Source organism: Bufo bufo, chromosome 7, assembly GCF_905171765.1.
Source record: "Bufo bufo chromosome 7, aBufBuf1.1, whole genome shotgun sequence".
In the NCBI taxonomy this organism is placed as follows: domain Eukaryota; kingdom Metazoa; phylum Chordata; class Amphibia; order Anura; family Bufonidae; genus Bufo; species Bufo bufo.
The window spans coordinates 148,539,056-148,557,435 of record NC_053395.1 but is presented as its reverse complement, the minus strand read 5'-3'; the positions used below and the strand labels follow the sequence as shown (position 1 = coordinate 148,557,435).

The 18,380-nt window shown below is 45.7% G+C and overlaps 1 protein-coding gene across 2 annotated transcripts in view; it reads right to left on the bottom strand.

Moving 5' to 3' along the window:
* Window positions 1–18,380, bottom strand: part of VPS8 (VPS8 subunit of CORVET complex) — a 216,496-nt gene that overhangs the window by 80,130 nt on the left and 117,986 nt on the right. For both annotated transcript variants that reach the window (XM_040439657.1, XM_040439658.1), the window contains 5 exons: window positions 16,173–16,292; window positions 14,431–14,487; window positions 10,160–10,242; window positions 7,932–8,016; window positions 4,199–4,297 (listed from right to left, as the gene is read on the bottom strand). In XM_040439657.1, coding sequence (XP_040295591.1) covers window positions 4,199–4,297; window positions 7,932–8,016; window positions 10,160–10,242; window positions 14,431–14,487; window positions 16,173–16,292 — 444 coding nt within the window. The remainder of the gene's footprint in view (window positions 1–4,198; window positions 4,298–7,931; window positions 8,017–10,159; window positions 10,243–14,430; window positions 14,488–16,172; window positions 16,293–18,380) is intronic.

Genomic DNA, 18,380 nt, shown 5'->3' with positions numbered 1-18,380 from the left:
TCTATATCTGAACATAGGATATTGTAATGGTGGATGGATATCCAAAACTTAGGAATCATAATATTCAAAGGATATCGCGCATCCACAATAAGTGTACTATATATGACACCATAATACTACTAGATGGATATTAGGCATCTCTGATGTACTGACCCCCTGATGATCCCACAGAGTGGGGGAAACGCGTCGGGGTATGATTGATGTTTGTTTGTGTACAACTATAATGTACTGTGTACCTAGCTGGCTGTATTAACCAGCAGCATAAGGGTTGTATACACAGTCCATTAATAGGCCCTATATATCATTAGGGTAGCTGTATGTGGTATTGTTGCTGTTTTTTATGTCCTTTCTTTTTGTATCTGCCCACACTTCAGCAACATTTCCTACCTCTCTACCCTCTCAGGATCAATGTATCAGGGTTACGTGAGGTTTAGATCAGCCTAGGTTCGAGGACAGGGAGTCCCCACCATCAGGGGTTGTCCCTGGGCTGAGCAAGACTAGGGTGAGACGATAGGGACAGTTTTCCCTTATCCCCTATATACCTTGCAGGTGCTTTGTGCGGCAATATATCTGAGTGTACCCTCAGTAAGTATCGTCCAGTATAAATTTGATAATTTTTTAAGGAATATTATTAAAATATATTAATTTTAATGGGTTAAATAATTTGCTGCAAGTCGTTTGCTTATACTAGACCCCTAGAGATCTTGTTATATTGAGCTGCTGGTTTGAAATAGACAAATGTTGAAGAAATTACACTATCCAAGAAAGACGGATTGTGCAATAGGAGGAACAGTTTCCAGTGGTAGTGGAATTACTCCGCTGACGGAAAGAGTGGAACCGAAAAGATGTACCGGGTCCCCTGGTAGTGCAATAACTACTAGTTGTGCAACTACTCCGTCAATGGGGGGAGGGTAATGCTACAGGATATCTAACACGCAATTGTGGTGCAACTAATCCCTCAATAGAAGGGGGAAAGCCGACAGGACAGATGATATCCAGTATGAGAGTAATTATTCCCCCTGGGGAGGAGTTAATGCAACGGACGTATGGTATCTGCCTAAGGAAGGAGGGTAATGCGATAGTCTGTCCAAAATCCAGTGATAGTGCAATTATAGAAGGAGGATAATGCTACAGGATCTACAGTATGCGACTGCGGTGCAACTAAACCACATATATAACGGGGAAAAACAACAGGACAGATGATATCCAGCATTAATGCAATCACTCTACCTGCGTAGGGAGCAATGCAACAGGACGTATAGTATCCGATGGAAGTTAAATTACTCCGTCTAAGGAAGAAGGGTAATTAGATAGTCTGTGCAGGATCCAGTGGTAGTGCAATTACTTTATAGAAGGAGGGTAATGCTACAGAATGTACAGTACCCAGAGTAAGTGCAAATACTCTCACTACAAAAGGAGGGTAATGCTACCGGATGTACAGTATCCAGTGGTGGCATAAACATTCCGCCCATGGAAAGAGGGCAATGCTACCGGACGTATAGGAACCAATTGGATGTAAACACTCCGCCGATAGAGGATTACTCTGCCTATGGAAAGAGGATAATGCTACGAGCCGTACAGTACCCAGTGGAAGTGCAATTACTCCGCCTAAGTAAGGAGGGTAATGCTACAGGCCGTCCAGAACCCTTCGGGGGTGCAATGACTCCTCCTACGGAAGGAGGGTAATGGCACTGGCTGTACAGTATCCAGTGGTAGAGCAAGTACACCGCCTATGGAAGGAGGGTTATGCTACAGGCTGTACAGTATCCAGTGCAAGGGCAATTACTCCGCCTATGGAAGGAGGGTAATGCTACAGAATGTACAGAGACCAGTAGTAAGCGCACATATTCCGTCTAAGGAGGGAAGGGAATGTGACAGGACTTACGGAATTCAGTGGTAGTGTAACCACTCCGCCTATAGAAGGAGGGTAATGCTACAGGGAGTGCGGTATCCAGCGGTAGTGCCAGGATTCTGCGTATAGGACGTATGTATCCAGCAGTAGGGTAAATAAATTTTGCCTACAGAATGGCATGTGAACTAGGTTCAGAAGGACCAGATAGCTCCAAGGGTTAAGAATATATAAATATATTATATATATTTTTTTTTTTTAGCTCAATTCTAACAAAACAGGGAAACTGCACCCACATCCATCTGTACTAATAATTAGCACCGTAAGCCTCAGCAGAGAGCCCAGTAAGCTCTTTCCTCAGCACAGTAGTACTGAGGCAAGGAAGGAGTTAAGCAGAAGGCAGGGGCGGAGCTTATTGGGCAGCTGGTGGGGATTAAAGCAAGCCATGTGCAATGTTTCAGCCGAGTAGCCTTTTTCCTACAGCTGCTCCAATGGCTTTTGAAGTCCTGCCTCTCCATACCAAGGTTGACCAAGCCCTCAGAAGGCGCTCACCCACTTATGCTGCATCTCTGGGAGTAAGCGGAAGGTGGCCTGACATGAAGTCTCCCCTCCCCCCGGGGGAGGGACGCCTGCCGAAACTGAGGCCTCAGGTGGAGGAAAGCAGGCCTCCTTGGGGAATATTCACATGGGAAAACCTGAGAAGTGGGAGGGAAGAGGAATGGGGCCTTGGGGACTGAGAGAATACTCACCCGTCTGGCGTTTTCTGCCCCCTGGCTTCAGCCGGGTCACCAGCTTCGGTGTGTTACCCCTTGGTGAGGGTAGCTACACCGGTAACAGAGGGGACTCAGCGGAGGCCGGACCTGGTGACCCGAAAGCTGGCGGGATACAGAGGCTTTAGGAACCTCTGTTCCTCCTTGCCTTCTGGAGACCGGGAACGAGCAGCGGGCTTGGGGACCCCCTGGACCCCCGTCTCTTGGGTGGGAACGCAGGCAGCTTGGAGACTGCCATCAGCCCAGCTAAAGGAAAGAAAAAGAGAAAAATGAAAATAAAAATAAAAATCTACAGAGCTGCAAAGCAGGGAGGTCTGCCTCCTACAGACACAAAGCTAAAACTGATTAGCTCAGTGTCTGCAGGAGGGGTATAGCTGAGAGGAGGACCTAACACTTTTTTTTGGCTTAGTGTCGCTTCCTAGTGGCAGCAGCTATACCCATGGTCTTCTGTGTCCCCCAATGATACTAGCGAGAAATTATGTTTAGCCCCAAATTGGATAAAATGCAATAATAAGAAATGTCCCATAAGGTGTCCATAGCTTTTAAACTTCCATAATATAGACACAAATGAAGACTTACACAGTCCCAATTTTCATTCTCAGCTGGCTTCCATAGAAAGGACAGAACCATCTCATATGTGTATATGCTGTGCTCATAGAAATGCTCATTAGTCTGTATTGCATTCTAATATTGGAAAAAATGCTAATCTAGAATGCTAGATGAAGTTATCATTCTACGTTAGAAATTAAAAAGAATTAAAAAGTGCAGGAAACACCCATACATACATTAGAAATACTTGCAAAAACATTAGTAATCCAAACCAGAAGAAAGTCACAATGTAAAAGAATGGAAGACAATAAGAGTAAACAAGAAACAACACGACTGCTGCAGCCAATGGCTGCCCTCAGTGGCGCACTGAAGAGGCCAGTGACTGGCTGCAGCAGTCATGTGTTGTTGGATGTCACCGCTACAGCTGGGTAAACAGAACCCCTTTGAATGCTATGGACACCTTTGCACTGAATTTTTTTATTGTTCATTTTTTTTCTAAATGCAAAATTAAGGAATTTTCTAACTAATCTTCACTGAAAGTTTCCTGCCATTTTGCTTCTGTAGAGTGTGTGCAAGTCCTTCATTTAGCAGCTGATGCTGCTGAATTAAACAAATTCATCAGAGAGCTACTACTGTTTTTGTTGACTCTCTCTGCTCTCCCTCTCCTTTCTCTCAGTGTTAGGGAGGTTGTACACAGCAGACGTGTGTGGTGAGGAGGAGAGCATCCAGGCTCACACAGAATGAAGATTGAGGGGAAATCACATACAAGTCCGTTTGTAGGAGGAAGGCAGTAGCACTGTGGACACATAGGTCCAGCATGTATTACTGAGAGGTGATGTCCACATGAGAAAAGTCTGAAACGAATATCAGGGGGTCTGAAAATAAATGAGAGAATAAAGACTGCAGACTGAAACTTAGTGCAACTTCTTTTTTACTCAAGTTTTCCATGTCAAATGTGTCCATAGCATATAAAGGTACATTACAAAGTCAGACTACTATTTTCCACTGATCTAACTTTATTTTGGCATACCTCCATATGTCTCATTGCTTTGTCCCACGTTGACTGCTTCTCCTCAGGACTGTATCCAGGAATTGACAATATATTATGAATATAGTTAAAAACTTCTTGCTGGCAAGGAAAAAAGAACTGCTTGAGCATAAATGAAAAGCATACAAAGTATTATAACACAACTGTCCAAACGTAAAATGCAGGTTGTAAGTTAACTAGATAGTGGGATGTAAATCGGTTATACAATTATGGGGGTGATCTTCTTATGTGACTCAGGAGAGATATCTATAGTGTATCAGTAGGATGGTTAAGCTTAACTCCTGTGAACCCAACGACTACTACAATGTAATACCCTTACACGTCCTCTGCATTCAGCTCTGCTCTGCTGTTTTGGTGCCGCTGGATAGTTGTCCACTGACCATCAAGGCCAACTTTACCGTCTCTGAAGAAAGCAGAGCTGAGATGACAGGAGACAAAGCAGTACAGGGCTTTTATAGAATTTCTACCACTTTGTTCTGGCAATCAGTATAGTTCATAGAGGTCAGACCTCCATTAGTTGGAAATGAATGGCATATCCTTGCCATCAATGTCTGCTCTGAGACCACCCCTTTTAAAGACAAAGCTAAACATACACATGAGATAACTATATGCCGAGAGGACTGCCATCTTCCTCCACTTCTTCTGGTGCAAGTTTGAAAGGGTTGTTCAGGATTAGAAAAGCATGGTTGCTTTCTTCCAGATACTACACATGTCAATGGCATGTGTCTAGAATTGCAGCTCTGCGCCACTGCATACGTGCCAACAGTTTTCCAGGATTGTCAGAGATCCTGACAAATTTGGCTTGTCCAAGCACAAAATAGAAAGGATTTAGGTAAACCTTGCTCAGAAGTGGGTGTTCCAGGGTGTGGATCCGTCAGGGCGGGGGTAAAATGCCCCAAATTTACCAACCAATATGGCTATACGTTTGTCACTGGGGTGAAGGGTGTTGAGCTGCCATACCGCATACAACCTGTTGACTGGCATAATACTGTTTCCACAGGAAAGCAACCATGTTTTTTCTGATCCTTGTCAACCTCTTTAAAGAGAGTGATGCCCCATTCCCATACACCTCAGACAGCAGTTATTGCTTTAGGCTACTTTCACACTCGCGTTTTGGCTTTCCGTTTGTGAGATCCGTTCAGGGCTCTCACAAGCGGTCCAAAACAGATCAGTTTTGCCCTAATGCATTCTGAATGGAAAAGGATCCGCAGTTTCCCTCCGATCAGTCTCCATTCCGCTCTATGCCTGCAGCGTTTTGCTGTCCGCTTGACGAAACTGAGCCAAACGTTTTCTCTGACACAATCTGGCACAATAGAAAACGGATCAGTCTCCCATTGACTTTCAATGGAGTTCATGACGGATCCGTCTTGGCTATGTTACAGATAATACAAACTGATCCGTTCATGATGGATGCATGCGGTTGTATTATTGTAACGGATCAGCTTTTGCAGATCCATGACGGATCCGCCCAAAACGCGAGTGTGAAAGTAGCCATAGATAACAAACAAAGGCAGGTTGAACTCCAACATGCCAGCTGCTTATTTGCAGATGAATATCATCTATAAGAGCAGAATTCACTGCCGTTTAACCAAGACAACGGTAGGCTCACCTTTGGGGAACCTATGAGAATATATTAAAGAATGGCTTAAATTAGTAAAGTGCTATTCATTATCATGGTTTATTGATCCAATTATCAGTGGGCAGAAACATCATCAAGGAAATACAAATTCCAGCGTTTCCCCAACAAACTCATCAGATGAATCCTATTACTCCACTTTTTGCTATTTATGCAGTTCATTAATATATTCTCCTAGGGTTTAATTCTAAATCAGGCCAAGAAGAAAGTAGTTGAATATTATACAGAATGACAAATCACACAAACATAAATAAAAGCATGAACTGTTACTGATCCATAAACTAAGTCTGATTGAGGTAACATTTTATTTTTTCAAAGCTACTTTACGTATATGTAATATATTACACCGCCAAAGCAGCTTGCATGTTCAGTTTTGGACTGGTGTGCCTAAGGCCCACCGGTAAAATTAATTCTGAGGGCTCACTGTACAGCTATATGCAAACATTACCTTACCCCTTAAAGGGGTTATCCCATGACTAATGTGAAAAAATAAAAATCTGACATTATATAGCACATGACAACCTCTTTCTAACAAAGCTAGAACCAGCCCTGTACCTCACATGGATCCAGAGATCTCATCATTAATTGCTCTGCTAGAGTTTTATCTGACAGCTCAAGGGGAGTGTCTTTTCTGCTGTAGCTAAGGGGCGTGTCTCAGCTCTCCCTATCACAGCTCAGGAGGCAATTGAAGGATAAAACTGAGCATGTGCGGCCATCTCAGTGAGCAGGTCAAAGAAATAAGAAAAAAACAAACAGCAGGGGGCGCTATACAGATACATTTAATTGAATAACTTAGTGGCAAAATTTTTAATTACATTCAATTACAAAAGTATTCAGATCCAGGTGCTGGTTTGAAAACTGTAGAATATTTTTCGTGAGACAACCCGTTTAATGCCTAAAACTGCATCAATAAACACTTATTTTCAGCAGTAGCATGTGACTTTGACTATTCTGGCCTGGCAACCCCGTCTCTGTGCCTACAAGTAATCTCAGTCATCTAATGTGTCTACAATAAACTGGGTACCGTATTTTTCGCTTTATAAAAACACACTTTTTTCCCTGAAAAGTGAGGGGAAAATTGCAGTGTGTCTAATAAAAGATATACTACTGAGCGCTTTCATTTTGGAAGCGCTTATTAGTATGTAGGAGGCATGGGGAGCTGTAAGTGTACCAGAGCTGGCTGTACTCACCGTTCCCTGGTCTTCTTCCGGGCGCCTGCTCTGTTTCCTTACTGCGCATACCATCAGGATCTAGTGCTGTGTGAAATAGGGTCACAGTGCAGCGTAGTGCTGGCAGAAAACCAGGGAGCAGTGAGTGCAGAAAGAGCGCGCTGTCTGGGGCAGGAGTGGTTTTATTTATTTATTTTACATATAAGATGAAGCGGTCTGATAAAGATTTGGTTCTGATTTGAGGTCTGATAAGGATGGGGGGGGGCTGATTGGGGAGGTCTGATCTGAGGTCTAATCAAAATCGGGGGTCTGATTGGGGAGGTCTGATCTGAGGTCTGATAAAAATTGGGGGTCTTATTTGGGGTTCCTTTAAAGATTGGCGGTCTGATTTGAGTTCTGCTAAAAAAATATTTCTTCTCTTATTTGCCTAAAACCTAGGTGCGAAAAATATGGTAGTTTGTTAAAGAATCTACCCAGTTTTTATATGGACGCATAGGCTGGATGAGATTATGTACAGTGAATATCTGTATATACTGCAGTCCGTGTACTGTGCCATGTGGCGGTTGTGCAAAGGTTGGAGGACTAGGGGCCCGCCCTGGCTGAGGGGTCCACCAGGGGATTCACCTGCTCCCCTGTGGGCCAGTCCAAGCCTTTGAATGTCTGGCAGAAAACCTTCTGTTAGAATAAACCAATGTATATTTTGCAACACACAATCCCCTCGCACATTGAAAGCGGAATGAAAGCTCAATGGAGGGAGAAATCTAAATCCATATCCTGAACAGCAGGCAGAAATATGTACTATGTGCAGTATTTGTACTCCCACTCAGCTTCTTTTTAGGTTAGTATATTGAGTAATGGAAACTATGGGATATTTTGGTAACAAAACAATAACTGAATAATTTCCTAATACCTTTCTCATGGGATCTTGCAAATAACATTCTATGATTTTATCGTAAAGGTGCTTTCTTTCATACATGAACTCACAAATCTGATAACTAAAAATAAAACAGAGAAAGAAAATATTATTCACATAAATGCAATTTGACAAAATGGAAACCCTGACAATTCCCATAAATAAGCTGTGTCCATCGCCTATTGTGAATGGTGGGTCTTGTGAAATCTATACAGAGGTGATATCTGTCACTGTAATCCTGCCAGTGATTATAATGAGAGGACTGCTGAAAAGTGATTTGTACAGACCAAGAAGTGGCGCCTATTATTAGGCTTAGTGGCCTAATCCTGAATACTGCAGGATGTTATGATTTATTTTAAATATAGACAGTGACATGGGAAATTGAAAATATCAAAAATTCATTAAAAATATGTTTTTCGGGAATAAAATACTCATGATCTATCCTCAGCATAGGTTATAAACATCAGATCAGTGAGGATACGACTCCTGGCACCCCCGTCAATCAGCTACTTGAAGAGACTGCAGCACTGATGGCCACTAAGGCCTCTTCCTAGACCACTGACGCCACGTTCATTGGTCAGATGATCTATGTGCAGCTCCGTCCCATGCAAGCAAATGGACCTAAGCTGCAGTACCAAGCACAGCCAGTATACCATCTATGGCATCGTTACGGCCCTTTCAAACAGCTAATTAGTGGCGGTGCTGGGAGTTGGACCCCAACCAATCTGAAATTGACGACCTATCCTGAGGATCATCATAAATATGGTACTCCCGGAACATAAAAAACTTTATTTAAACAAGCTAGTTCCTGATGACACATTCCCTTCAAAGACATCTGGAACTAGGAAAGACTAACTCCACAAAGACTGACTCCAGAACTCCTAAGTTTCTAAGTCTGGCTTACTGTATCTTAAAAGGGTTGTGCAGCAATTTTTACTGATGACCTATCCCCAGGATAGGTCATCAATATCAGATCTACGGGGGTCCGAAAGCCAACACCGCCACCGATCAGCTGCTTGAAGAGGAGGTGGCGCTCCATGTGAGCGCTGCTTCGTGTTCTTTATGCTGCCCATCATCTCAGAAGCGAGTGTAATTACAAGTACTCGCTCCATTCACTTGCACTACGTTGCCGCTGAAAGGGAGCCAATGCGTATTGTAATCAAGAGGAAGCAGCGCTCGCATGGAGCGCTACCTCTTTTCCAAACAGCTGATCAGCGGAGGTGCCCTAAATGGTTTTCTCTTCTCTCAGTCATTCATTTGTATACTGCCTGATGAAGGAGCCTCTCTGCCCTGAAAGCTTGCAAATCTACTTTATGAAGGTTAGCCAATAAAGGTATCACTGCTACAACATGTTTGTGCTTTTTAAGGGCTCTTTCACACTTGCGTTGTCCGGATCCGGCGTGTACTCCATTTGCCGGAATTAGACGCCGGATCCGGAAAAACGCAAGTGAACTGAAAGCATTTGAAGACGGATCCGTCTTCAAAATGCGTTCAGTGTTACTATGGCAGCCAGGACGCTATTAAAGTCCTGGTTGCCATAGTAGTAGTGGGGAGCGGGGGAGCAGTATACTTACCGTCCGTGCGGCTCCCGGGGCGCTCCAGAATGACGTGTCCATGTGATCACGTCATCCATGAGCGTGGGGCGCCCTGACGTCACTCTGGAGCGCCCGGGGAGCCGCACGGACGGTAAGTATACTGCTCCCCCGCTCCCCACTACACTTTACCATGGCTGCCAGGACTTTAGCGTCCCGGCAGCCATGGTAACCATTCAGAAAAAGCTAAACGTTGGATCCGGCAATGCGCCGAAACGACGTTTAGCTTAAGGCCGGATCCGGATTAATGCCTTTCAATGGGCATTAATTCCGGATCCGGCCTTGCGGCAAGTGTTCAGGATTTTTGTCCGGAGCAAAAAGCGCAGCATGCTGCTGTATTTTCTCCGGCCAAAAAACGTTCCGGTCCGGAACTGAAGACATCCTGATGCATCCTGAACGGATTTCTCTCCATTCAGAATGCATTGGGATAATCCTGATCAGGATTCTTCCGGCATAGAGCCCCGACGACGGAACTCTATGCCGGAAGAAAAGAACGCAAGTGTGAAAGAGCCCTAACACAAAAGAATTTAACATCACAGATTTTTCTGGCCAACACTCTACCACGCTATTTTTGCTGCACATCCAGTATAACAGCTAGCAACACAGCAAAGAATTGTAGCAGAAGGATCTTACAACTGGGCTCGCTCTGCCAGGTGAATCAGTCTATTCTCTTCAAACTGTACAATTCCTCCAGCCTGCAGCAGCTCAAGTAGAACCTAAAACAGAAACCATCAAAATCACAGAAGGAGGTTTGCATGCTACAAGATCACAACACAGAAAGCCTCAGGTAGGCAGTAGACGGCATTTATGATTCCTTCTGAAATCAATGTAATGGCCCTGTTACCATATAGAAAAAAAATAGGATTTTTGTACTTACCGTAAAATCCCTTTTTTCGTTCAATTCATTGGGGTACACAGCACCATGGGTATACGCCCAGATACCACTAGGAGGCGACACTAGATATGAAAAGGGTTGTCTCCGCCCAGGTGGGCTATACCCTCTCCACAGACACTAGGCTAATCAGTTTGTACCAATAGCAGTAGGAGAGGGAAAAGCAAAGAACCAACATGTCCTGGACCGGGGAAGGAAAGAAGAACAGCAACCCGGTGACAGAAAGAGAAATGAAAACAAAAGGTTGGGATCTGTGTCCTCCAATCAATTGAACGAGAAAGGGATTTTACGGTAAGTACAAAAATCCAATTTTCTCGTTAATGTCACTGGGGGACACAGCACCATGGGACGTCCCAAAGCAGTCCCCGAGGGTGGGAAGGAAATCTCATGCAAAAAGTTGTCTGCACAGGTGCAGGAGAACCATGTGACCCAGCAGGACCAGGAGAGGCCATAGCATGAAAAGGTAGATAGAAAACTAAGGAAGTGAGCCGAGAGGACCAGGAAGAGTCCAAAGAAAAAAATTGTGGGAGACCGCCAGGATCCCAAGGACAAGTGCCTGGGAAAAAGAGCAAGAAAGGAACAAAGGGAAACATCCAGCTCCACCCAAGGTGGGAAAAATAAAGAAGCTAGAGGACAGGGAGCAGGGCTAGATGTCCTGCGCAAGAACCGAGAGTTGAACAAGTGCGCACTAGAGAGCTAGAGGAAGGATCTGGAAGAACCAGGGCTCCCCCTGAACAAACAGGAGAGCAGCACAACCAGAAGGCGTCTGTTGGTAATGGCCTAGCACTCTGCATATAAAGGATGCACCAGGAGGAGCATCTATAAGAGGTCAGACCCAACAAGAAAAATTAGACCATGAGGGAACCTGGCAGTAGAGAAAATGCCTGGGAAAAGGACAGGAGCAGTCCTGAACCAAAGGAAAAAACTTCCTGGAGACAAGCTAAAGGAAGACCCTGTGGACCACCCCTTTGCAAAAGGTAGACGAAGCCATACGGCCGGAAAGCAAAGGAACCTGACCAGTAAGAGGAGCCGGCAAGGAAAAAACTCTAAATTGTCTCAGACCAAAAACATGGCCTGTCCGTGGCAAACACCATGTGAAGGCCAGGGTAGAGAGGAAACAAGGAAGCACTGGAGGCTGAACGATTGAGAGAAAGAATAGCAAAGACTCACCATGGGAAGGAAGCAAGCCTCCTGCCACTGAAAGGCAGGTGGGAAAAGAGAAACACCCTATGAGAAAGTGAAAACCCCATCCTGCCAGAGAAAGCAGCCAAGCCCTGGGAAAGAAGGGGGTCCTTGGTAATGGCCAGGAGAAGGGAATGTAAAGACATGCTTCCCATACAAAGGAGGCGAGAATAGAGCCTCAGAAAAACTGGAACAAAATATCACTGTGAAATGTAAGACCAGAGAAATCCCTGGCCACATGAAGTCTCAGGAAAAAAGGAACCAGTCGCAGGCCCTGGTAATACAAGTGGAGACACACTTGTCTAAAGAGATATTGGAGTAGAAGAGAGAGGACTCCAAACAGCCTAAGGAGGAACAGTTCTCAAATCGAGGGAAAGCTCCATCCCAAAAGTGACCAATATGAATGTAAATTGCAAACCGGAGCAACAAACTCCCAGGTACCAGGTGCTGAACCTGGGGAGATGGGAAGAGAGGTAAAAATCTTAAGAGGAAAACCAGCCTATGGGGACCCAGGAGGGAAGAATTAAACCGGGCCCAAAGAAGCAGCTGTCATACAGAGCATGTGCGGTCAGAGATGCCATGAGTAGCTTCCCCAGAGGGAACCGGCCAGCTATATGGTCTAAGAATCATTGGGGCAGGGACTCCAAGCAGGATTACCCAGTCAGAGGCTCAAGTAGGGTCCAAAGAACTGTACCATATGAGGACAATAATAGCCAGATTATCAAAGGAAAAATTTAATGTAGCAACCATAGGGAAAAAACATCAGCCATGGTTAGCCCAACCATCCCAAGTATAGTGACTAGCATACCGTATAACACTGCACCTGGATTTTGTAAAAGAATCGCCAGACATCCATATGTCAGAAAAGGATGCAGAATTTGCCAGGGGAGAGACTACACTGACATGTAGAAACCAGCTACCAGTAGAGCACAATGAAACCCCCAAGGAAGGGGGAAGAAACTGACAGGTGCAGACAACATGGAAGAACTACAGGACCATGTCAGATACCAGAGCGAGCAGCGGAAAATTCCACCCACCAAGTAGGTGTGTGGCACTCACTAGTCCTGTCACAGTCATATCAAAGAGGACATCCAGCGATGACCCGAAACCTGCAGTAGTGGCTGGTGTTCACAATGCTGCGTATCTCTGCAGGATAGAACATCCAGTGGTGATCCAGGTACTCTGCCAAGACTGGACCATGTAACTTTGCGAAAACAAAGTAGAGAGGAAGTAACAACAACGCAAGTACTCCATCCATGAAATGGGGTAACGCAGCTGTGCGGAATACAGTAGTACTTTATAGGGTTGACAAAGAACAAACCTACCATGATAGCCAATGCTGCCGCAGGAGGGCAAGAAAGAGCGCCATAATATTATCATAGCTGAGAATGGGCACAGGCTACGGTGGAGGTGAAGGACTCACATGGGGAGAAGGTGACCCCTGAACAGAGTTTAGGGTAACCCGACTGAGCCCAGGATCCAATCACCGCATGCAGGCCAGCCAGGCCGATAGCACAGCAACCCCCAGCCACCGCAGGAGCAAATGCAACCCAGGGGGAGGGATGAAGGGCAAGGGGACCTGCCACAACATAAACCACCAAACAGGGGCCCAAGATAATACGTCCCACCAATGACGCTACATGTGGGCGGGGGCACTGTGAAGATGGGGAAAGCACCCCCTGGGAAGAAGGACATCTCGTCCTCCTACTGGAAATTCTGTGCAGAGACCTCTAGAAGACCATAATGGAGGCAACACTCCTAGAAAAAAACAGGAAGCCAGAAAAAATGGCGGGAAAGAGTTTGGCCTAGTCCCGGCAGAAGCTGGGGACTAGAGTAGATAGTGTAGCCGAAAATGAGGCACCCCCGGTGGACTGATGCTGCAGGGTGCTGGGAAGTGGAAAAAAGCTCCAAAAGACTACAAAAAGGGTATGCACGGAGAGAGGGTCAAAGCGACCCAATAAAACCCCTGGATGGCAGGGAAAAATCGGATAACAGATGCGTCTGGTCACAGCTGGAGCCGGGGACTAAAGTAGATGCCGCAGCTGAAAATGAAGCACCCTAAGCAGGCGGACACTGTGGGACCTAGGGAGGGGAGGAAGGAATGCCCTAAGAGGGGAGGGAAGGGGAGGGTCATAACAACCCTCATATAGAGCGAAAATGAGCCACACAGAGATCCTAGATGCCAGGAAAAAGGAGCGGCCTAGTCCAGGCACAAGCCAGGGACTAAAGTAATTAGGAGGCTGAGGAAGGGAAGGACGGCCAGAGGGGAGGGGACCCCGATGGAGTATGGATGGGTGGGAAGGAGTCCCTAACTAGAGTAGGGAACATACTCACCATCTGGCGTCTTTGGGCGCCGCAGGGTCACCCCTTCGGTAAACTTGGACTAGAGTGGAATTACTAGTACTCCACTGTGGATGCAGTACTGGGGGACTTGGGTGACCGGCGAGGTACTTGCCCGCAGGGAGTGCTACTAAAGTGGACCTCCACGATGAAGACCCCCTGATGCAAGTTAAAACCTGCACCTGTAAAGTGAAGAGAAAAAATTTAAAAAAATTAAGAAAAAAGCAAAAAAGTAGCAGAAAGACCTGCAGGAGAAGAGCAGGTCGTGTCTGCCTCCTATGGAAATTAAACTAAAACTGATTAGCCTAGTGTCTGTGGAGAGGGTATAGCCCACCTGAGCAGAGCCAACAGGTCATATCTAGTGTCGCCTCCTAGTGGTAGCTGGGCATATACCCATGGTGCTGTGTCCCCCAATGACATTAACGTGAAATGTGTTCTTTTTAGCATTACCATAAAGAACAATACAAGACCTGCATGTAAAAGGCCATACCTGTTGTCTTTCTGAATGTCTGGAATCATCATCAGGACTGCACAAGAACTCCAGTACCTGATTAATTAAAGAGACTGACATTAAAGAACATAATGACACAACACATCAATATAATAGCAGAGCCTTCTAATAATAACTCCTTTTCTTGCTTCATGCACATAGAAATCATTCGTCAGAGACCTTATATCAAGATCTATACTCAGTCTACACACCAAGAAGGAGTTGTTGGAAAAGAACACAACTTTATGTGTGAATGTAATTGAAAGGAGGCTCTAGGACCATGTTGGGCCGCCTCTAGTCTGGATACAAGATGAGATACGGTTGGCCATGGAGGCATACAGGTTCTGTATAATATTCTGTTGCACATTTGCCCACAGATGTTACAGCTGGGCCTGTAGATCCTGCACACTCCTAGGTTGCAGAAGCTGGCGTTCCAGCTGGTCCCATAAATGCTCGATGGGAAATAAATCTGGTGACTGGGCAGCCAAGGAAGTGTGGCAGTCTGGCGGAGACATTCCTGGGAAACCCTTGCTGTGTGCGGGTGAGCATTATGCTGCTGAAAAATGCCAGCTGAAAGCACTGCCATGAAAGGCAGTACATGTGGCCACAGGGTGTCCTGCACATATCGATGAGCTGTTCGTGTCCCTTGTATCATTACTAGGGTTGACTGACAATGCAATGGCTCCTCTGATCATCACACCGGCAGGGTAATGCTCCACAGCAATGGCAGGATTAAAGCACTCACTGTCGACCGTTTTGTTGCTAAAGACAATATGGTTCCAGTCAGTTGCAGTCCGGGTTTCTCGTTCGTGACACCACTACAAACGAAGGCTGCTGTGGCTGGCTGTCAATGGCACCATGACACTAAATTTCCTTCTGTTAGGTGCCTGAAAATGGTCTGGACACAGACAGGTGTGTGTAATGAGGGTGCTACCTGTGTCTGGATGGTGGACAACAAAACTGTGGGAGCTGCTAGTGCTTGTCAGCGGATCAAACGATCATCTCTACTAGTGGCCCGTCTGCGCTGTACAGAGCCTTTTCTCCATGTGTGCATGTCCTCATGCAACCTCCGCTCCCAAAAGCTCCTAACAGCTAAATCAGAACGGCCTAGATGGCAGGCAATTTGTCGAAGTGACCATCCTCTATCACTTAGTCCCAGTTGACAGTCAAAGTCTGTCAACTGGGCAAAATATCTTTGAGTGTATTATAGAGACATGTCTATCAGTCAAAGATCTCTCACCAAGAGGTACGCTACCCAAAAGTAGCCCCTGAGAGCCTTTTTATAGGGCAGCGGGGGGGGGGGGAGGAAGCACTTTTATGCCTTTTTATGGCAAGACCTAGTGTCTGATCAAGCCACACCTGTAATCATTTACATATCTGATGAGCTTTGAAGCAATCCGACATGTATATGACAAATATTCACAATATAAAAAAATATATATATTCACTATATAATATTGTTGTATAATTGTAAATAAGAACATTGACCATCACCTTTTGCAGGTTTTTATTGTTTTCTGTGATTTTAGGTCATGATGGCCAGTCTTTGTGATTAAATAATAAGCATTTGGAATTGCATCGTATTATCTTGTGTATACGTGCTATGCAGCAACTACTACTTACTCAGGGAAATGTTTTGTTGGAAGAAAATTTTGGAACCGAGGTTTCTTCTAGCAATAGTTTTCTGTGTAAATACTACATAAAACACTCTTTTAGATTATAGGAGGAATTGAGCGTATTACCTGATCAAACAGTACTCTGTTAACAAAAAGTGTATTGTCTGGTTTGGCAAGTTGGCGAGCCAAGAATGTGAACAGGCAGCCGACCTGGGAAGGTGTGAAATCGGAATTCTCAACCATAACCTGAAGGAGAGAAAAAACACAATATATACACACATAAAGACAGCGGTTCTTTCCTTTCCATGTGAATAGAAATAGGTTTATTAAAGGGGCTGTCCGTTTTTGTTATATTGATGACCTACCCTTGGGATAGGTAATCAATATCAGATCTGTGGGGAAGCAACTGCTCGCACATCTGCCGATCGGCTGTTTGTGGAGAACGCGGCGCTCGTATGAGTGCTGTGTTCTCTACTCTGTGTACTTAATCGCCGTTGACATTGTAGTAGTGAGCGGGTGTAATTACAACTCTGCCGCCCCCATTCACTTCAATGGGACGGCTGTGTAGTGTTCATCTGTATAGGAAGGAGCCATCCCATTGAAGTGAATAAGAAGATGGAGTTGTAATTACACCCGCTTACCGCTGCAATGTTGACGGCAAGCAGGTGACCACAGAACAGAAAACAGCACTCATACAAGCGCTGCATTCTCTGTAAACAGTTGATTGGCGTATGTGCCAGGAGTTGCTCCCCTGCCGATCTGATATTGATGATCTATCCTGAGGGTAAGTCATCAATATAACAAAAGCGGACAACTCCTTTACCACCTCCGGACCGCCTAACGCAGATTCGCGTTCCGGAGGTGGCAGCGCTGCGCACAATCACGCATATACGCGTCATCTCGCGAGACGCGAGATTTCGCTCAAAGCCGGCCCGCGCATTCGCATCGCGGACCGGCAAAATTTAAAGAACAATTTCGTCACCAGCCTGCCAGCCATGATCATTGGCTGGCAGGCTGGCGATTTTCAAAAAATCCAATCACAAGTCATATAACAGATCATATTAGTAAATATGATCTGTTATATGGCTTGTCTGCTCCTCTGCTGGTCTTTTTCGTCGGTTGGATCCAGCAGAGGAGCAGACTGAACTGTGAGTACACCAAACACTACACCTTAGCCCCAGATCACCCACCTGCACCCCAATTAACCCTTTGATCACCCCTTTGATCGCCCCTGTCAATCACTAGTGAAAGGAAAAAAAGTGATCAGTGTAAACTGTCACTTTTTTTTTTTCCACTAGTATTGGCTGTTAGGTTTTAGGGATAGTTTAGGCCCCTTGGTTAGGTAGTTTAGCGTGAGTTAGCGCCCAGCCCACCGCACCGCAGTCACTTATTCGCTGTTTAGCGTATCGCTAATCAGCATTTGTACTTTTATAGTATCTGTAAGTGATCAAAACTGATCACGGTCAGATCTATAATTGTATTAGTGTCACCTTAGCTCGCCCTCCACCCAAAACGCAGGCCTGATCGGTCGCCCACACGTGCGTTCACCCACGCCCGCCCCACCGCAGTGACAAAAAATATATATTTTTTTGATCACTGCACATTCATTTTACACGCACTGCGGCGATAAAAAAATCTATTTTGATATTTTTTATCAACCGCAGCGGCCTCCGGTACTTCGCTAGCCTCCCCTTTGTAAGACAGGTTTGCTTTTTTTCTTGGGTAGTCTCAGGGAATACCCCTAAATTTAGTAGTCCAAAATGTCAAACAGGGGGTATTCTTCTGAAGAGGCCTACAGGATTCTGACCCAGTCGGATGAGGAGTGGGAACCCTCATCTGACGAATCTAGCGGGTCAGAATATGAACCTGTGGAAAGCAGTGGCTCTCTGACCCAAAGTTTGGACGAGGAGGTGGAGGTCCCTGATAGCACCAGGCGTACCAGGCCCCGTGTCGCTAGACCACAGGTTATGCAGGATCCGCTTCAAGAGCAGCAGAGTGGGGCTGTCGCTGCCGGATCACGTGGTGAGGCATACACCAGCAGCGCAGCCCTCCCTGGACCTAGTACCAGCACTGCCGTACAACATGGTGACGTGGCAAGCACCAGAAGGGCAGTTGAAGCTGGTACGGTGGCACGTGCAGTAGTTACCCCGTCGCAGCCACCGCACAGACAGGCCCGTAGAGCCCCTAGAATCCCTGAGGTGCTGGCAAACCCTGATTGGCAGTCACCAACTTCAGCCGCACCATTAGTTCCCCCTTTCACCGCCCAGTCTGGAGTTCGGGTTGAGACGGCTCAAATCGGTTCGGCCCTGGGATTTTTTTAAGCTGTTCTTGACT